The sequence below is a fragment of the Eucyclogobius newberryi genome, unplaced genomic scaffold (genome assembly GCF_026437365.1).
Source record: "Eucyclogobius newberryi isolate DKJ021-1_F unplaced genomic scaffold, fEucNew1.0.hap1 SCAF_11, whole genome shotgun sequence".
Taxonomy (NCBI): domain Eukaryota; kingdom Metazoa; phylum Chordata; class Actinopteri; order Gobiiformes; family Gobiidae; genus Eucyclogobius; species Eucyclogobius newberryi.
In genome coordinates, this window is record NW_027315735.1 from 32,346,245 (window position 1) to 32,367,932 (window position 21,688).

At 43.2% G+C, this 21,688-nt stretch overlaps 1 protein-coding gene across 3 annotated transcripts in view; it reads left to right on the forward strand.

Moving 5' to 3' along the window:
* LOC140354724 (NACHT, LRR and PYD domains-containing protein 3-like) overlaps window positions 1-21,688 on the forward strand; it is a 334,575-nt gene that overhangs the window by 290,085 nt on the left and 22,802 nt on the right. Inside the window, exons 12-13 of one of the 3 annotated variants that reach the window (XM_072439931.1) lie at window positions 13,635-13,802; window positions 20,167-20,337. In XM_072439931.1, the coding sequence (XP_072296032.1) occupies window positions 13,635-13,802; window positions 20,167-20,337 (339 nt within the window). Of the gene's footprint in view, window positions 1-13,634; window positions 13,803-20,166; window positions 20,475-21,688 lie in introns of those variants that run through there. The other 2 variants (XM_072439933.1, XM_072439920.1) reach the window with 2 other exon arrangements.

The following is a 21,688-nucleotide window of genomic DNA, read 5'->3' on the forward strand; positions in this document are numbered from 1 at the left end:
GGCCCATCTCTAATCTGCCATTTTGGGGCAAAGTCCTTGAAAAGGTTGTTTACCAACAGCTAACAGATTTCCTCTTAATAAACAACTCATTTGATGTTTTTCAGTCAGGTTTTAGACCTCATCACAGCACTGAGACTGCTCTTGTCAAGGTGACAAATGACATCCGCCTGAACACTGACACGGGCAAAGCCTCAGTTTTAATTCTGTTGGATCTGAGTGCTGCTTTTGACACTGTCGATCATGGGATCCTCTTACAGAGACTAGAGGACTGGGTGGGCATCACTGCCACTGCCCTAAACTGGTTAAGGTCTTATCTGGAAGACAGGAAGTACTTTGTTGAAATTGGTAGCTGTGTCTCAGACCACATGACCCTGACCTGTGGAGTGCCCCAAGGGTCAGTCCTGGGTCCCCTTCTGTTCAACCTCTCCATGCTGCCGTTAGGTCAGTTGATACGCAGTGAAAATGTGTCCTATCACAATTATGCAGACGACACTCAGATCTATGTTTCACTATCGGCAGGTGACTATGGACCAGTAGATTCACTCTGTCACTGCATCCAACAGATCAGTGTGTGGATGCAAAACAACTTTCTCCAGCTGAACTCAGACAAGACTGAAATAATCGTTTTTGGCCCACAGAAACAAAAAGAAAGTGTTAGCGGTCACCTCCAGAGTCTCGCTCTAAAACCTACAAACCAAATTTGAAATCTGGGGGTAATAATGGACTCAGACTTGAACTTTAATAGCCACGTCAAATCAATAACATCAGCAGCTTTTTACCATCTAAAAAACATTGCCAAAATCAAAAATATAGTGTCAAAACCAGATTTAGAGAGACTTATCCATGCGTTTGTCTCCAGTAGATTAGACTACTGTAACGGCCTGCTCACTGGCCTCTCCAAACGAGTTGTAAAACAGCTGCAGTACATCCAGAACGCTGCTGCTCGGGTCCTGACTAGAACCAGGAAGTATGATCACATTAGTCCTGTTCTCAGGTCTCTGCACTGGCTCCCTGTGGCTCAGAGAATAGACTTTAAAGCAGCTCTGCTTGTGTACAAGTCTCTCCATGGCCTAGCATCAAAGTCCATCTTGGATATATTAGTGCCATATGAACCATCTCGGACTCTGAGGACCTCAGGGACCGGCCTCCTGCTGGTGCCCAGAGTCAGGACAAAACATGGGGAATCTGCGTTTCAGTTCTATGCAGCTAAAATCTGGAACAGTCTTCCTGAAGATGTGAGACAGGCTTCTACTCTGACAATGTTCAAATCTAAGCTAAAAACAGTTTTGTTTAGCTGCGCATATGACTGAAAGGATTTTTTCTTTGCACTCTTCTCTTTTGTTTGTGATTTTATTAGTTTAAACAATCAGTTGGATTGATAATTTTTAATTTAGTTAATTTTATTGTATTTCTGTTTCTGTAATTTCTTTGTGATTTGAATGCATTTTTCCTGCTGTGTGAAGCACTTTGAATTGCCTTGTGTATGAAATGTGCTCTACAAATAAACTTGCCTTGCCTTGCCTTCTTTGGTAAACGGATACTTGATGATATAACGCATTCTCAGAAATAATCCATGAAACAAACCGATCAAAGACACTAGATTATTTCTCTAACAGTGATGAATAAAGAGAGCTTTTGTTTCCATTACGAGTTATTCTGTCTCTTTGTCCACCGACGCTTCTCCATTTTTATCTGATCAAGGCTTTTTGTTCTGTGTTTGTCCAGATCTTGTGGCAAAATGACATAAGACAAATTTAGTTAAACAAATGCAGTGGGAAAATCAAATGAATATTGTGCTCTTCATTTTAATGTTGTTTTTTAGTTAATAGCAGCATGTTTTCTTCGGGGCTAAAAAAAAAAAAAAAAGGCACCAGAGCTTTGAAGTGACACGACGTCTTATTCCAAATGCATTTTGATCATTTCACTCATTGCTCGTAAGAAAAAGTACAAGTACACTGTGATTTAAGTCCAATCATGAGCGACAGCATCATATTTTGAACCTGGTTTCCTCTGATTATGTCGAGTAAAATGCTAACTCGTGTATAAAGACGGACAAAGACATTTTTAACCGTTCTGTTGAGCTCTTATTATTCCATCATTTGAATCTTAAAGTCACATGTGAGTTGTAGATTGATGTTGTCATTATTTGAATAGGGACGCACCGATGCCCAGAGCCGATGCCACCTGCCTGTGCCGCCTGCCTGTGCCGCCTGCCTGTGCCGCCTGCCTGTGCCGCCTGCCTGTGCCACCTGCCTGTGCCACCTGCCTGTGCCACGCCTCGTGTTGGCGCACAGGGCTCTCAGCAGCAGCTCTGAGCACTTCATCATGAGAGGCACGTTAAACTCACTTCAATCAGACGCCACTGTAACATAAGAGAAAACATTTAGGACTCTGAATGAGTCACAAAGGAGATGATCAGCAGCTGGTGCTTCTGTGTGTGTGCGCGCTCTGTGACTTACTGCCACTGATGCTAATGTTTGTAGCCACCGCGGCAAATAAAGGGGCTAAAGCAGTTAGCGCACGTAAGCGGCAGAGACCAAATAGTAGCTTAAATGCTAAAGCCTTTAAAGGTTTTAGAAACATAAACTATATTAGAACCCTGTGAAAATAATACATGGTATCGGTATCGGAACCCTGTATCGGCAAGTACGGAAAATGAAGTACTCGTATGGGTTTGTGACAAAGTGAACCAGTCGAATGTAGTTCTAATCTGCACGTTTTTGAGCCGGATGCCCTTCCTGTGGCGAGCAGCCTGTACATATTGTGACCAAAGTGAGAAATGTGATTGGAGCGTCTGAGGAAGCCACACAAATATGCATATGACCTTTAACGTCTGAAGGTTTTTGGATCGACCCGAGAGGTTCTGGTTCTACTGTCCATCTCCAAAGGATCTGACCTGAAGGAGCCGTCTTCCCTTTTGTCTTTGGGGACGTTTCGGGGCGAGTTTCCGCTGCAGAACTGGACTCTCCACAAACTGTTCCTTTTAGTTTGGTTTTATTTTGTCATTTTTGGGGGTTTGGAAATATTTCACGTTGCGATCAGTGAAAGGCTTTTGGGATTTATTCACGACCAACTTACCGTACGCTGCGTTCCATTTGTCCTCGGGAGGTCGGAACTCAGATCTTGGACGGACGTATTCTCCGACTTCCTGTTGTTCCAGTTGTCTAACCGGAAAACAAAACAAAAGTAATACAAACCAGGAAAGTGCTCCAATCAGCTAAAATGCAGGTCCAATTTAGTTCATGTATTAAACCAGGACTGTGTTGTTACATGTGCAGTTTATAAAACATTGTCAGAGTGAACTGTTGCTTTTGTTGATGTTAGCTTTGTGTTGGCGTTAGCTTCAAATTGGCGTTAGTTAGCTTCGCGTTGATGTTAGCTTCGAGTTGGCGTTAGCTTCGAGTTTGCGTTAGCTTCACCTTGGCGTTAGCTTCGCGTTGGCGCTAAGTTAGCTTCACGCTGATGTTAGTTTTTTGCGTTGGCGTTCGCTTCACGTTTACATTAGCTTCACGCAGGCGCTGACTTCGTGTTGACGTTCGCTTGACTTTAGCTTAATGTTGATGTTAGCTTGACTTTAGCTTTGTGCAACATTAGCATCACAGAACATTTCAAACTGCAGAGGCTCAACGGCAGGAGCAGGAACACATTCAGACAGAGAGAGACAGTAGGAGAAACTAAATGTAACCCATGTCTCAAATCCGGTTCTAAATGATTGATATTGCCCCCTCATACATTTTCATTGGCCCAACCACAAGGGGCGCTAGTATAAAAATGGCCGAACCACCAAGCCATTTCCGCTTCCTGCTCCGGCTGTGGACTGAAAACGTATGGTTATGAACTGTTAAACGTCTCGAAACTAACTGAAGCGGTTACAGATCATTTCAAGACTCAATGGTGAGTGAACTACAGCTACACCAAATTGAACCGCTTTGTTTAAAATGTATTTACTTTCGTTGTTGTTTAGATGTTTGATGTTTTAGTTACTTCCGCGTTTTACCGCGGCAAATTTACTTCCGCCTTTCCCGCGGCAAACTTTCCCCGTTGTTTAGATTGATTGTTGCGCAACATTTGTGAATGAACATTAAGAACGAACGTTAAGAAATGTGAATGAAGCTGAATTTGATTTTCCATGAATGAATTACATTTAATTAACTTTACTTTTTTAATCAACTCGATTTGAATATTAAGATAATGGTCAAACATTGTTATTGATTGTAATTATGAAATATGTATATATGTATGTGTGTATATATGTGTATGTATATGTGTGTGTATATATATGTGTATGTATATATGTGTGTATGTATGTGTGTGTATGTATGTATGTATGTATATATATATGTATGTATGTATGTATGTATGTATATATATATATATATATATATATATATATATATATTATATTATATTATATTATATATATATATATATATATATTATATTATATTATATTATATAATGTGGATCTTTTTACTAGAACTCTGTTTTATAGGTCAGGTTTTTTTCCCCCCTGACACCCCCTGATTCTTATCCTCTGCAAGAGGTGGCGAGCGACCCATGTGACCTAAGAATCTGGTAGGATCACTCTTTGTTTTTTCCCCGGATACGGACACCCTAAGTTGGAATATTTTTTTCGTTTCACTCGGAATATATTCACCTTTTTTTGAGATCCTACAAACTGAACTTAAGCACCCAAAGGAACAGAACTTTGCTGGGAACCTTTTTTGTTGTTTTGAATATTTGTTTATATTTATTTATATTAATACAATTTATACTACAACGTCCTCCTGTGTTACTTTTTTTTTCCCCACAAGCTCCTGTGGCCGAACTTAGTCATTTCTGACAGTCAAATGCGTATTATTTTAAGTTAGGGTTACATAAAGGTAAAATAAACCAAAAAGTGTCTGTATTTTACCTGTCGGATGTCAAACTCAGGGCGTGGCCATGTTGGATCGTCTAACTCGGATGAACTCCAGGTTCGAAATTGTCTCCCGAGTTTCAAAGTATAAATTCCGACATGTGAGAGTTTTCCAGTGTGAATTTACCCGACCTCTGAGGACGACTGGAACAAAGCATCAATATCAGCTCCTTGTTTCCATAGCAACAGAAGTTCATTGGAGCATTGGAAAAAAACAAATGCATTTCTCTCAAACTGTAAAATAGAATAAATTCATGTAAATTGTGTCATTTTGTTATTGGGTTCTTTCAGTTATTTTTGGTTATTTAATTTCTGTCTGTAATGACTTTTAAAGACAAAAATAATTGTGTTAGTAATTTCAACGTCTTTTATTACAATTTTTCTTTTTCTTTATTCCCAACAATATATATTTTTAATAATTATTTCAATTAAATTATACCAATTTGGTAATTCATTTCAGAATCTGCTTCACAATATCTTTAGTACAAATGTTATAGATCTGGACATTGTTCATAAAATCAAAGGTAAAATGATAAATCTGTTGTAACTTTAGAGCCTCTTTTTCTGTTTTGGTTCTGAATTTCCCAACATTCCTCTGGTTGGAGCTGAGAGCTGTAGATTTGAACTTTGAGCTGCTGCTTTTCAACCAATCCAGCTTCTGTTTTCTTCCCCTGGTCGTCTCTCCACTGTTTGTCTCTGTAAAAGTCAAAGTGTCACAAATGTCCCTAAAGTTGCGGCTGGTTGTTGAGTTTGGGGTCAAAGGTCTGTTTCAGTGTCATTCGTCCATCACAGTTTTCGCCGGTGCCACACTTGTATTATAACGTATTTCCTAAAATGTTTGACAACTTTTGTTCAATAAAAACAAACCTGAAAACTTTGGACATAGGAGTTTATTTGATGAAAACATCTGAGTTTGGGTTTGTACAATCGGAAAATTGACTGCATTTTACACCAGGAGCTTTAACGAAATGGCTCAAGCAAGAATTGTATACAATTCAGAACATTTAAAAAATATCACAAACTAATCACTAACAGGAGGAAAGAGTAGAATATGTATTTATATATATTTATGTCATATTGTTATAATAGATTAGACTAATTAAAGCTCTTGTCAATTGACCCTGTTTTTAACCATTTAAACTGTGATTTCAGTTGAAATGTAAAAGAACTCTTTTAAAATTGTTGGTTGTATTTTACTCATTGGTTTTTAATTTATTTTTCACTAAAGCAACAATATGAAACTTTTCCTTGGAGATAAAAAGTGAGTTTCTGTGGAATATTACAGACAAAGGAACAACATTTCAATGGAGACAAGCCGGAGGAGGCTCCTTCAGGCCAAGAACGAGTCAGGTTTGTGGAGATGCAAGCTCGCTAACAGTAACGACACAAGTTCTTTTTTCAGAAACATCCAAAATGAGCAAATTTGTGTTCATTTTGTCACATATGTGACTTGTAGAGGTGAGGATGGTTAATGATTAACATGTAGACCACGTTTAACTACACATTACACATTTAAGTCTATTTTTAACAGAGCCATGGTAGCTACAGGAGCCTCAAGGTCAGTATCTGGAAAGAGACTTTTAACTGAAACCACCAGGGGTCAGCAGGGGACGAGTAAAAGACCTCTGTGAGTCACTACGTGACGTAACAGTCTCGAAAGTGAAAGTAAAAAGCTTTTTCAAACGACGCCATAAAGTTAAGCTGAAGCTCAAGGCTTAACTCGTTCCTGATTTAAAGCTCTAACTAAACCCGGGCTCAACGAGGTCCTTTTCAGAACCAAACCAAGTCCAGATCAGGACTCCGGGCTCGTCCAGGTGACTTTCATTGTTCACATGTTCAGGATTTGTCTTCACATGCGCTTTTTATTCATGTTGGTCAAGTTTGTTTGTGCTCTTCGTATTCCGTGTTTCCTTGTGATTTCTGTGTGAGTCACTACTTTTTCACACATAATCACTTTTAATCAGTTTTTAATTGCGTCTTTTGATCAGTTTGGGCTTTTTTCTTCCGGGAAACAGTGAATGACGAGACAAATATCAGTCTTTTGTGCTGTATTTTATATAGTTTTGATGTTATTGTCATTATTGAGGTTTTATTAAAGGCTACAAGACGAGTTTAGCTTTACATAGGTTAAGACAAGTTAAAACGTATAATAAATGTTGTTATTATCATTTATAGCCTGTCATGTCACGCAGCAGAAAGTAAAAACACAATTCTAATATTTAGCTGTTTTAAATCAATATTATTACAGATTACAATGAACAAAATGTAAAATAAACTATGCAGGTTACAGTTAACTACAAAATACAAGGGAAAATAATATGATTTCTTGTGTAAATGAGTTGTTGATCATTGTAATAGTGGTTTAGAAAGATATTATAGATGTGTGACTTTCCCTCTGCTCTGGTGGTTTCAGGAGAAGATGGACCCGTCCAGTCCTGGTTGTGATCCTGGTCCTGGTCTGAGCTCTGTGTGTCTGGAGACTGACCGCTCTAAAGACTGTGGGATTGACTCTACAAGGTTTGTCCTCTTGTCTTCAGTTTGGGAGGTGGGCCGCTATGAGACACTGGGACAGGAAAACATCTGCTCCCTTCACTGTATTTTGGACTTTTATTAGAAAGGATTTAAGTTTAGGTTCAAGCAAATGTATTTCTTCCGTACCAAGAAGAGAGGACGTAATGAGAGAGAACTGGCTTTAGACGCTCAGTTTTACATTCAGGACAAACTCAACACCACAGCCTCTGCTGCAGCTGTTAGTTTAGTGTTGATCCTTTTGTTTTCTTCAGGAGGAAACTGGACAAACCTGGATCTAAAACCAGAAGAAAATCCAGACCTGGTCCTGGTCCTGGTCCTGGTCCCAGCTGTGAGTCTCTGAAGAGCGACATATCCAAAGGTCTGAGCATCAACTTTAAAAGGTGTGTTTAGTTCTTGTGTCACTGCTCCGCTGTAACGGGCCCTGAGTAGAGCCTCTGTTTCACTGCAGGGACTCCGAAGCCCCTGGACCTGGTCCTGGTCCCGGCCCTGCTCTGAGCTGTGAGTCCATGCAGAGTGGCCGCTCTAAAGACTGGGGCCCTGTATTTAAGGACGCTCCATCTGAAGACACAGGGTAAGTCCACAGTGAAACTGTGTGAGAGTAGGACAGGGCTGAGGCTGATCACCAGCAAACTGTAGGAAGATAATCTAGTCTGTTTGCAACCACTAAAACAAGACTGTGGGATTAATGATTGAATGAAATTATCATTTCCTTTTGAATCCTGTGCGCTCAAAGGTGTAACTCTGTCCCCAGAGCGGGGTGGAGCCCGGAGCGCCTCAGAGTAGAGCTGCTGCTCCACGTCTTCACGGTCTGTACACAAACACTGTCTCTGTGTGTTCTTTTGCTCTGATTGAGTTTGTTTTTCCAGCGGCTGGAGGCTCCTCCAGCCGCTGGAAAAACAAACTCAATCAGGTCCTGAGCTTTGTCAAAGAGCAGCTGAAGAGGTTCCACAGGGTCCTGGCCTCAGATTACCCAGAATGCTTAGAGAGTGAGGAGGAGGAGCAGAGCAGCAGAGAGGCCGTTCTGACCATCGCACTGGACTTCCTGAAGAGGATGAAACAGGAGGATGTGGCCAAAAGTCTGTCCAGCAGTAAGAACTCTGTCTAAACTAGGTGTTTTTCCACAGCCTCTGTCCTCGTCCCAGAGCGAGCGATGTGTCCATATGAGACTGAATCATGACCTGCTCCTGATTATCTGCTCAGGATGGAACACACTTGATTTACACATGAAACCAAAACCTTTGTATATGTCTGTGTAATCCCTCAGTTGTCCAGGTCAGTGCCACAGCAAAAGAAAATGTCATTCTGTCACTGGAGAAAAGATTTGAAGAGTGAATATGTTTTGACACTAATCCAAGAAACTTCTTCAGTTCCTCTTCCTTTGCAAATGATTAGAAGGAAAAGCTAAAGAATTGTCTTAAACAGTGGAATATGAAGATTTTGAAGTAGAAAACATTTCTAATTAAGTAGAAATATAATAATTATTAGACTAGCATGCACCACGAGCGGCACGCACCACCACGAGCAGCACGCACCACCACGAGCCACGAGCCGCACGCACCACGAGCCGCACGCACACCGGCTCCGCGCTCCAGCACCCGCCCCCCGCCGCCCCGGAGGTCTGTACCTGGCCGAAGGTGTGGCCCCAGCCCGCCACAGGAGCAGACACGGAGAGCAGGGCACCGACACCACCGCCGCCGCCACTGCGTGGAACCGAGCACGCCGCAGCTGCTACCTCTTCTTCCACTACATCCACACGGTAAAAGGGCGCTTCACCCGGTGAAAAGCAGCCCCATACAACCAAGGTACAGCCCCGTTTCTCTGCTTTCCCCCGCTCCGCAGACGGGGGCGATCTGGACACAAAACTGGACACAAATGCGTCTCGATTGGGAGATTGGGGGATTAGAGCAACGCCGGTATGTGGACTGCCGCTTCTGTCCCAACGTCTTTGTTTTGTTAGTCATTTCCATTGTTTTGTTTGTTCCCGTGTCTCTGTGTTGTCCTCTGTCTACATATCCGTGTTCCTTCATTTCATCGGACATTGCTGCACCTGTCTATCACTCATCTCCTCCCTCACTCCTGGACTATCTACTGCGCTAGCCGCCAGTTAACAGCTGGCTTAACACCTGCTGAGGCCCGTCATGGCATCGCGGGGCCTCCCTGCCGTGCAGACAAGGTCTGGGGTAACCAACGCCATTCACTCCACCAGCTTCAACACCCGGTCCACTGCTGCTTTTTCACAACTCTCTGCTCACCAGTTTCTAGCTAACCAGCTTCCAGCCACCGCCAACATTCTAACTGGATTACTCTCATCTGCTGTTACGTTCCATCTCCTCCTTGGACTATCACTCCCGCGTCTCCAGGCCACCGCCCCACCAACTTCTCGCCCACTCACCTACACTGTTGATGACCTTCACCTCCTCAACCATAACCACCATCTCCCAGCTGCTGCTGCCTCTGCAGCTAGCTCAGCTGGGATCCTTCGCCGGCCCCGCTACATCCACCGGGGCTCTGGTCTCTCTCACAACCAACACTCCAACGACGGCTCACCTATCCCCTCACTCTGGACTAGTTTTTGCCCCCCCGTCACCCCTACCTGCCGCACTGCCAAACTCAGCAACCTCCGCCCCCCCACTCCTGCGCCCCCATCCATCTCCGTGCCCCCATCCATCTCCCTTGCACCGCTGAACTGCCGCTCCCTCTCCAACAAATCACCTGTTATATCTGAACTGCTACTGGACAATAACATTGATCTGCTTCTCCTCTGTGAAACATGGCAACAGCCCCTGGACTTCTATGCTCTCAACCAAGCCACTCCATCCAACTACACTTACACTGCCAAACCCCGCCTCTCCGGGCGTGGGGGAGGTCTTGCTGTTATTCATAAAAAATCTACATCCATCACTGAACTGAACCTCAACCTTCCATCCATCTCATCATTCGAATACCTCGCCTTCTCCCTCCCCAACTCTATCACCGCTATCCTAATCTATCGTCCCCCAAAGCCCCACCCATCTTTTCTCACTGAATTGTCTGAACCCCTCACCATCGCATCCTCTCTCTCTGCCCGCCTTCTACTCACTGGTGACTTCAACATCCACATTGACTGCCCCAACGCCCCACTGACGTCCGACTTCCTCTCTCTCCTGGACTGCTTCCATCTCACCCAATACATTGACTTCCCCACCCATACCAAAGGCCACACTCTGGACTTAGTCTGTTCCTCTCTCCTACCCATATCTAACCCCCTCCCTTTCCCAATCTCTGATCATCTCTGCATCCTTTTCGCCGCCCCCCTACCCTCGCCCCACAACCCCAAAAAACGCACCATTACCTACCGCAATATCAAGTCATCAGTCAACCCCCTCACGCTCTCCCAGCTCATGTCCTCTGCTTTCCCCCCTGACTCCGCCCCCTCTTCCCCCGACGACTATGCTGCCATGCTCAACACCACCCTCTCCGACTCCCTTGACTCCCTAGCCCCCTGGAAAACCTCCTCTGTCTAATACATCAACCCCGCCCCCTGGTACACCCCTGAACTTCGCACCATGAAGCAGACTGGCCGCCAACTCGAACGACTCCTCAAAAGAACCCGCCTCACCGTCCACACCGAAGCCTTCAAATTACACATCTCCTCCTACCGTGACGCTCTCCAAGCCGCCAAATCTGCCCACCTCTCCACCCTCATCAACAGCTCTCACCGGAGCCCAAGCACCCTGTTCTCCACCGTCAACAAGCTGCTCCAGCCACCGGACATCACTCCACCCTCCTCTCCCGACCTCTGCAACTCTTTCCTCCTTGCCTTCAATGACAAAATTTCCAAAATCAACAGCTCCCTGACTGCCGTCTCCATCAACTCTATCTTCTACCTCTTCTGTCTTGTTTATTTTATCTGTACATTATTGTGTATTGTACGTGCTGTCCCCCCCTTTCTGTAAATACCCCCCCCCCCTTTTGTGTATGTCAAGCGTCTTTGGGTCCCTGAATATAAATATAAATAAAAGATTCATTATTATTATTATTATTATTATTATTATTATTATTACTAATTAAAAGCTGAACCTTGTTAATAGTACTAGAAACACACATTTCACATTTCATTTATTTTCCCTGAACTTTCTGCTGGATGTGTCTCTACAGTGGGCTCAGCTCATGAGGTCTTTCTGGTCTAGAGAGAGAACAGTGTGTGGCTGTAAACCTGGACTCTGGACCAGAGGTGGGACTGACCATAGATGATTGTGTTCACTGTGTTCTTCCTGTTTGTCTTTACAGAGAGTTTGGCTGGAGTTTGCAGAGATAAACTGAAGAGGCGTCTGCAGCAGAGGCTCAGCTGTGTGTCTGAGGGCGTGGCTAAAGCAGGAAACCCCGCCCCCCTGAACCAGATCTACACAGAGCTCTACATCACAGAGGGAGGGGCCGCAGGGGTCAACCAGGAACATGAGGTCAGACACATCCAGACCAAATCCAGGAGACCAGCCGCTCCAGAGACCGCCATCACATGTGAGGACATGTTTAAAGGCCCCGCCCACAAACAGGGACCAATCAGAGAGGACTTAACAGAGAGACATATCAGGAGCGTGCTGACCAAGGGCGTGGCCGGCGTGGGGAAAACAGTGCTGACTCAGAAGTTCAGTCTGGACTGGGCTGAGGGCCGGGCCAACCAGGACTCCAGCTGCTGTTTCCGTTCACTTTCAGAGAGCTCAATGTGCTCAGAGAGAGACAGTTCAGCCTGGTGGGACTGATGCACCACTTCTTCAGTGAAGCCAAAGGACTCTGCAGCTTTGACCAGCTCCAGGTGCTCTTCATCTTTGACGGTCTGGACGAGTGCAGACTTCCTCTGGACTTCAGCCAAACCCAGGTCCTGACTGAGATCACAGAGTGCGTCTCATTGGACGTGCTGCTGGTGAACCTCATCAGGGGGAGCCTGCTTCCCTCCGCTCGCCTCTGGATAACTACACGCCCCGCGGCGGCCAATCAGATCCCTGCTGAGTGCGTCTTCATGGTGACAGAGGTGCGAGGGTTCACAGACCCACAGGAGGAGCAGTACTTCCGGAAGAGGTTCAGAGACGAACAGCAGGCCACAGACGTCATCTCCCACATCAAAACATCTGGCAGTCTGTACATAATGTGCCACCTCCCGGTCTTCTGCTGGATGACTTCCACAGTCTTGGACCATGTGATGAAGACAGGAGTCAAAGAACAGCTGCCCCAGACTCTGACCCAGATGTACATCCACTTCCTGGTGGTCCAAGCCAAAGTCAAGAGCCTCAAGTATGACAGCCGCTCTGAGACCAACCCTCACTGGACTCCAGAGACCAGGGAGATGGTGAAGTCTCTGGGAAAAGTGGCCTTTGAGCAGCTGCAGAAAGGAAACCTGATCTTCTATGATTCAGACCTGGTGGAGTGTGGGCTGGACGCTGCAGGGGCTTCAGTGTACTCCGGAGTGTTCACACAGGTCTTTAGAGAGGAGCCGGGCCTGTACCAGGACAAGGTCTACTGCTTCATCCATCTGAGTGTGCAGGAGTTTCTGGCTGCTCTTCACGTCCATCTGATCTTCTACAACTCTGGAGTCAACCTGCTGTTGCCACGACAAACCACAGAGAGTCACAGATCCATGTTTTACTCTGAGTTTGAGTCTGAGAAAGAAAGTCCAGAGGTCTTCTACCGCTCTGCTGTGGATCAGGCCTTAGAGAGTCCAAATGGACACCTGGACCTGTTTCTGCGCTTCCTGCTCGGTCTGTCTCTGCCGACCAATCAGAGCCTGTTATTGGGTCTGACTCAGACCGGATGTAGCTCAGGGACCAATGAGGACACAGTAAAGTACATCAAAGAGAAGCTGCATTATGATGATAAAATTTCATCAGAGTGTCGGCTGAACCTGCTCCACTGTCTGAATGAACTTCACGACCACAGTCTTGTGGAACAGGTGCAGAGCTTCATGAGAGAAGGACGTTTCTCTGATAAAAACATGTCTGTTCCTCAGTGGTCGGCTGTGGCCTTCCTCTTATTGTCCGATTGTCAGATTCAGACCTGGAGGAGTTTGACCTCAAGAAATATAATCCTTCTGAAGATGCTTTCATTGGTCTGCTGCCTGTAATAAAAGCCTCCAAAAAAAGTCATGTGAGTCTAGACTTTATTAACACAGATCATCATGATTCACGTCTCTAATATTCATCTCTCTCCTCAGTCTGTCCGGCTGTAGACTGGACAAATACAACTGTGATGCTCCAGCCTCAGTCCTCAGCTCCTCCAGTCTGACACATCTGGAGCTCGGTCACAACGACCTCAAGGACTCAGGAGTGAAGCTTCTGTGTTCTGGACTGAAGAGCGCCCCCTGCAGACTGGAGGTCCTCAGGCTAGACTCAGCCCCAGTTCCAGCCCCAGGTCTCTTGACCACATTTATAAGTCCCAGAGACAGAAACATTACAGACAAACAACTATAACATTTTAGAACTCATTAATACATTTATATTTAGTTTTAGTCAGCAGATATATTATATTGATAAAAATTACAGGACATATCAGTCAACAAAAAGTAAGAATGCTGAAAAAAGCGTGTGTTAAACCTCGATGGAAGTGCAGTAACTCTCACATGGAGAAAACAGAGCTAGAACTGTGAGATCAGAATATTTAATCATGAAAAATACTTGTTTTTCCTTTGTTCATTGTTAAATGTTAAAACTAAAAACAAATAGAAATGTTTAAATTGTTGAATCACTAATTTCTCACTCTTTTCCTGTTATAAACAAACATTACATACAAAGTAGAAAAAACAATCTCTAAATAAATAATTTTAGGTTGAAAACAGTGTTAATTTGGATAATTGTTAGTTTCTGTTTTGGTCTTTTGAGCATATTTTTGTAGTGAGTTAAGTCAACACTCAAAAGTTCATTAATTTAAATCATATTTCACTACTTCATTGACCTTTTCTTTCCTTTTCATTTGTTTTTTTAATAGTTTAAAAAATATTTGTATATTTAGTACTTTTCTTCTCATGTATTTCTGTAGATTTCATTGTTATTTAATTTAAGTTCACAAAAGAAACACTGCTGTGGAAAAACCCGAATCTTATCTTGTAACACTGAACGACATAAAAAGCAGAATCAAATCCAAATAATCCAAATGAATGGTGATAACTATAAGTGGGCGTCTCCATGGTAACGCAGTAACTCACACATGGAGAACATTCAGCTGGAACTGTTTGATCAGAGTCTTTATTAAAGTGAATATTGTGTTAATATTTGTGTCCATTTGGTGGTGCCATAATGCACATTTTGTATTTGTTTATAAAATAAATGAACATTAGTCAGAGTCAGTGACTGTATCATGTTCTCTCCTCAGTCTGTCCTGGTGTGGACTGTCTGAAGACTGTTGTGATGCTCTGTCCTCAGTCCTCAGCTCCTCCAGTCTGACACATCTGGACCCCAGTAACAACGACCTCGAGGACTCAGGAGTGAAGCGTCTGTCTTCTGGACCCCTGCAGACTGGAGGTCCTCAGGTGAGACCGGCCCCATGTCCCACATTAATGTTCCTCCTCTTTCTTCACTTCCTCTGCACTCACTGTGAACTCACCTCTGCAGCTGAGCGGAGGTCCCTTCATCACAGTTTCAGCTCTTTAGCCTCCAGACACACTCCTCTTGCCCCTTTACTGTGGAAGTACAGCCACAACTGCTGAGAATACACTGAGTTTATATTTAAGGCCAGACACTGCAGCTGAAGAGGGAAACATCTTAAGTTTAAAGACATCAAACGTCTACCGTCATTTACTCACATAAATATAAGAGGAAAAGTTTTTCACCATGTCATGTTTTCATAAAGAAATTAGGAATTTTATGAGTAAAAAATTGCCAGAAGTTTGTATATTTTTGACATTTGAATCTGAAAAATGAACGAAATAAATGTTTTGCTTAATTTTGTTGACATATTAGACAGATTAGAGATTTTGGATTTCTTATTTAGTTTGTAAACTAGATCTGACTGAAAATGTTATTTAATTTTTTAGACTTCAGGCGAGAGTTTTTTAATAAGTGATTTTGCGAGCCCGTCGACGTCAAAAACGGAGATTCTAAATATTTTTTTCCTGTTTTCGCGGATTTTCCGCCTCAATAAATTTTTAATAAAAATGTATTCTGCACCATCATCTCCGACCTCCGACCATTTCTGCACTACCCCGAGTTCGTCCGAACGTCAGAGCTTTAAAACTCTTGCAACTCACGGCTTCCTAAATCGACCATAGATCCATGAGATCAACTGGTAGATTAACATGAAGGGCGCGGGGTGGGCGTGGCTTCGGCTCGCGCTCCCATTCATTGAACTCGTGTTCAAATGAGGAAATGAAGAATACGCGTCTTGAACGATTATATCAGAATAATTTTGTCGTTGCCATTGAAGTAGCACAAGTCCTCCTCGTGTGGACATGTCCAGCTCGTCTGGAGTCACACGTTCTCCTCTGATCGCATTGTAAGGACGCTACTTGTCCCGATGATCTAAGCTGCGCGTCCACGACTCGAGCGTGGGAAAAATTACTACGCCGTTTGATCAAATCACTGTGGCCAATTTAAGATAGCTCAATAAGACATTTTCATTCATTGCACACTTTGTGTTCCTGTCCAGACTCAATAAAGTTTATCAAAGCGACTTGTTTGGTCACGGGATGATTAATTTTCTGAAAAGCTGTCAGTCTGGGACTACTTTCTGTCTGATCACTGTGAGTTCCACCTTCCATTAAACAGTTAGTTTATGACATTGAAGGTATTTTTGTACACCGCAGTATAATATTATTATTATTATTATTTTCAATATCTTGCATTGATAACTATAATTATGTAGATAATGTAGAGAGGTGGGAGTAGGGCCTATATTCTAAGAATCCAAGAAAAATATTTAGAATACACATTTATTTTTAAATTACACTCCGATTTTTGGATGGTAGAAATGTGATTTGATAATGGGAAAATCAATTTTTGTTTTTATTTTTATTACATCCTCCCCTTTTAAAAATGCCAAGGAAAATCTGTGAAACAACAAATTAAAAAACATGCCTTAACAGACATTTTTTAGAAACTTTAATGAATCTTAGAATTAGTAATTAATAAATACTCATTTCTCAACATTGTGAGTAAAATGGTGTAAATGTGGGTGTATATTTGTTCATACACCAGAGGTCACGTGGTGTTTCTGAACCTGTCTGCACTGCTCCGATCCTGCCGTACGCAGAGCTGCTGATGATAAATGTGGACACTGAAAACCAGCCTCATTTCAATGAAACACCCTCAAATATTCATGTTTCAAGAGGCTTCACCCACAGGATTTAAGGCGTGTTCACGGAATACAGCAGAAAGCAGCGTTTATCTGAACAGGAAATCACAAAGAATCACATAAAAAGAAGAATGATGTTATTTTCACTCATTGGAAAACATGGAAAATGAATCATAGGTCTAATTAAAATCAGAAAAAGACTAAAAATATATCCTACATTTGTTTTCATGGATAATCACTTGATGTTGTTGAAAAGGACTATGTGAGAGTGTGATGCAGGTGCTACAGTGGGACTAGATCCAAACCCAGAGCTGAACCAGCAGAGCAGCTCTGGTTCAGGCCGGGCTCAGATGAAGGAGCGGGGCGTGGCCTGAGGGGGTTCGGCCTGAGCAGCTCTTCCCAGAGGAGCGAGGAAGACGAGCCGCTCCAGACAACATCTGTCTCTGTGTTAGCGCTGCCCAGACCCGTGTGTCCAGGCTGATGCACACCAGTTAACTCACTTTCATTTGGACACAATTGTCTCCAAATGATTATTATCAAGTTGGTTTATGCTGTAGTTTTATAGTTACTGCCATAAGCTCATGATAATAACTCAAAGGAGAATCTTCTACTGTCCATATGGTTGTTAAATGACCTTCATGTAAACAGCATTTTTATTGAAGTTTACCCTAATGACAAATAGATTCAGTTGCAGTACGTTTTGTGCAGTTAAAAGTGGTTTTACTGTGACGTTTGATGTTTGTTTGAAGTTGGCTTACGCCACCTCAGACCTGCTGTAGGATTTGAGCCGTGCACTCACGTCAGTTTGATAAATCCAGAAGAGTGCCTTGTTTTAGTCGTACACCATGTACGAAAGTTTGATACATGAGGGCCATTGTCCCATAGAAATCTATGGATGTGAGTGGATTAAATGAAACAATAAAAACATCTGGAGCAGATGGACAATGTTGTTTCCACATAAAACCATGTTGATATAAAAGATTAGTTTTATATACTTTCTTGTTTACAGTACTTTTGTATATTTGTAAATTGTTCTATTGTAACTCTGTATTTCTCCTGGTTATTTGTTTGCGCCCCCTGGAGGCTTTAAGTAGAATGCTCTCTGCTCGCTGTTCCAACTCGTGCGTCAGAGCGCTCTGAGCACCGTGCTGCTGCCCCCTGCAGGCACACATGGTTTTAGACTTTGGTTGGTGTTCACTTTATGTTTGGCCTGGTGGGACCGGTGGTCCAATTTTCACGTTCTTTTGGGGTTTAGCTTCGTTCTTTTTGTACCTTTTCAGTTAAAGGCGTCGCCGTGGCTTCTACAGCCCTGTGTTCACCTTATTCCAGAAGCCCATCTGGGCGTCGCTGTACGACGTAATCCCTTTTCTGGTTGTATTAGTTAACATAGAGCAGAATAAAAAGCCGCTTTCCGGCCCAGGGAATGCAGCATTGACTTGTTGATCACATGAACATTGGACATTTTTTACAAATGAATCTACTTTATAGCATATTTTAGCAGCGAGACTTTTCCCCCGTTCTACATTCAAACCAACGGAGTTCCTACTCAAAAAGAGTAAAAGGTGGGCGTGGCAGAATAAGGTCAATATGGTTGGCCCAGTGTCGCACCTGATTGTTCTGTTTGGCCCACCAGGTCCATCTTTCAAGTGTTTTTTGGGCACAGGTTTCTTCTTTCTTTTAAAACACAAAGATTCAAACTTTAACAAAACCAAGACGAAAAGAAGAAACTGAAATAAAGAAGTTAAAATAAAGGGAGTGTCTACAGAGCCGTGGCGCGCGGCCGAAATTGCCATGTTATTTTTGTGCCGCGGCTCCTGAAACTGCTCTGCTATTTGACCGCGTTTTAGCGCCGTTTTAGACCGTGCCGGGTTAAGGTTAGGGTTAAGGTTAGGGTCAGGGTCAGGGTCAGGGTTAGGGTTAGGGTTAAGGTTATTGTTAGGGTTAAAGGCGCAATGGACGATTTTTCGGCGATTTGAGAACGCAGGCAGAAGTGCGCATGTGCACTCCCCTGTGCGGACTGATACAACACACACGTGCGTTTGTTTATTAGCGCAACGGAGCGCATCGCTCGTCTCCCGTAGATTTCTGTCCACTTCTGCGTCAGCTCGAACTGTCTTTCTCCGTCTTCATTTTGCCCCGTACACTAAGGGAACTATATTATGATAGATCTATGCGCTTAGGCACGCGGAAACGTGGGGACGAGCCTGACGCGGCTGCAGGTGAGCGGTAGGTGCGTTTTATGATTGATACGTGGCAGGACAAATGATTTATCCACGACACGAGGAAATATGATACAAAATTTGCTGAAAAAAATCGTCCATTCCACCTTTAAGGTTAAGGTTAAGGTTAAGGGTTAGGGTTAGATATGGCAGTGCCGCGGTTCCTGAAACTGCTCGGCCATTTGACCGCGCCACGGCTCTGCAGCCATGGCCTAAAATAAAATCGTTTAACACATTACAGGGTTCAGAATAAGCGGTATCGCATCGCAAAATACTATGCAATTTCTCTCAAATGCGATGCATTCGTCAGAAAAAAAGTGTTTCAAATCATGTTCAACTGTATAAACAAAGCGCCTAAAAAACACTGATCACTTGTCAATCGATCGTCAACAACAGCATGACACACTTGACGGGTCCCACTGCTGTCACAGATTGAGCATATGAAAACTGCTGAGCGGGAGGAGCCACCTGGAGCGCGCGCTCAGGCAATGAGGCGCTTTACGAGCACCGCGTCTCGCTAATCTCACATAGTTATGTGTTACACATACTTATTGCATATACATATACATGTAGTTATTGTCGTGAGATTAGCGAGACACGGTGCTCGTCAAAACCCCTCGTCGCCTCCGCGCGCGCTCCCGTTTTCACCCCGAGAACCCAGAGGATGTGGAATTCAAAGGGGTCAAACTCACTCATGTCTCATGTGTGTGTGTGTGTAAGAGAAGTCATTCTGATGCAAACAGCTCATCGTCATGATGACTCTCATGGTGATATGTAACTTGTGAGTGTAAAGACAATTAATATGTAAATGACACAAATATTGATTGTTAGTCACTTTTGTGTTTTGCTACGCAATTATCAAATTGCTATACAAATTTACGGATTGTTTAGCAGCACCGCTATACAAGTGAAAATCCTTAATCTGAGCCCTGCATTAACGCTTACATCTGGTCTCTCGTGTTCTTTTAAATATGTTTGGCTTGACATGGGTTAACAAGAGAGCAAACTGACCAAAAGAAAGTGTCTCAACTTAAGAAAGGGAAAAATCACTCTGCCTTTCTCTTTTTTACTCTCAAATGTCATCTTCAGAGCAATGTTAGATATAATAGTGAATGTTTAAAACACAACAAACCCACACTACCACATAATCAGAGTTAAATAATGAGACTTGTCCTTCTCATGAGTGCACAGATCAAGTGGAAGGACGAGGGGGTTTAAGAAAGTGTCCTTGTGTGTCTACAGGCTGTCAGGATGTCTCGTCTCTGAGAGGGGCGGGGCTTCTCTGGCCTCAGCTCTGAGCTCCGCCCACTCCCATCTGACAGAGTTAGACCTAAGCTACAACCATCCAGGACCCTCAGCAGAGCTCCTGACCACTCTACGGGACGACCCACACTGCCCCCTGCAGTCCCTCAGGTGAGCTCCACACTGCCCCCTGCAGTCCCTCAGGTGAGCTCCACACTGCCCCCTGCAGTCCCTCAGGTGAGCTCCACACTGCCCCCTGCAGTCCCTCAGGTGAGCTCCACACTGCCCCCTGCAGTCCCTCAGGTGAGCTCCACACTGCCCCCTACAGTCCTGTTCTAACATTGTTCGCTCATCAAAAACACACCTGGAGTAATATTTAGCTTCATCCATTCTAGTTTGATGAATCCTGGTTAGGAAATCCTCTCCTGTCCGACAATCAAAAACATCTCTTATATAACTGACGTATCCTCGGTAACTGACATGGCTCTGTCATGGATTTACTTGCTGCTTCCGAACAGTGCAGACGCTTTTTTTGCTTGCTCCAGCTTGCTATTGCCGCAAATTAATTTTGCTTTTTAATCAGTTTTAGTCTTCCAAACATTTTTGCTTATGACTTTTTTAGGTAAACCAGGGATTTTAAGAACATTTTTACAGTTTTAACGACATATCTGACGCCAACGACATGTCCGGGAGAAGAAGGGAAAAAGAAATTAATGAGCTGGAAACATGGATATTTGTTTTGGAATCTTAAAATGGACTTCATTATACAATTTCAGTGTCATCCAGTGGTAAAAAGTCCGAATTTTTTTTACAAGAAAAACAGCTACTCTCAACCTAAACTGTAGTGACACTTTGTTGTTCCCAAAACTGTCTAAAGACCAGGTTGTATCTTGGAAAAAAATCGGTGCAAAGCCTAAACGATATAAAGATAATGTAAAGTCACCTAAAATACAGCTTAAAAACAGATTTTTTTACCTTTTTCAGGAACTGAATTAAATGAACAAAGGAAAAAAGTTACTTACGGTAGTTGTGTGGCCTGAAAGTAGCATCAAGTGACGCGAATCTCTTAAAGCCAAAGATTTCAAACCTTTTTTTAAGAATACTGAAGGATTTTGAACAGGAAAAAAGCAAATAACCTGAAAAAAAGGCAAAAATCCCCACAAAATCCAACCTTTGTTAAAGTTGTAGGTCCTGAAGGAACTGATTTGGGACAAACACAGTGCTATTGTTAAACAAATAAGAACATATGTAACTATCCTTCATCAAGAAGAATGAGTTGTTCTGTTTTTGTCTTAAACTGGCCACATTCTATTGAAAATAACTTCAAGGCTCAATAGAAATGTATTGTTTGACTGGACGAGTCATGAAAATAATGAGTGACGAGTCGACTTCTAAAATAGTGGTTTGCTGCAGAGTTCATCCTTGCAGTGTGTGAAACTGGTTTGGATCATAGAATCATGAATGACCATCACATCCTGGACTCAGAGTTTGAGTCACTTCCTCTGGTCAGTCACATATAAAA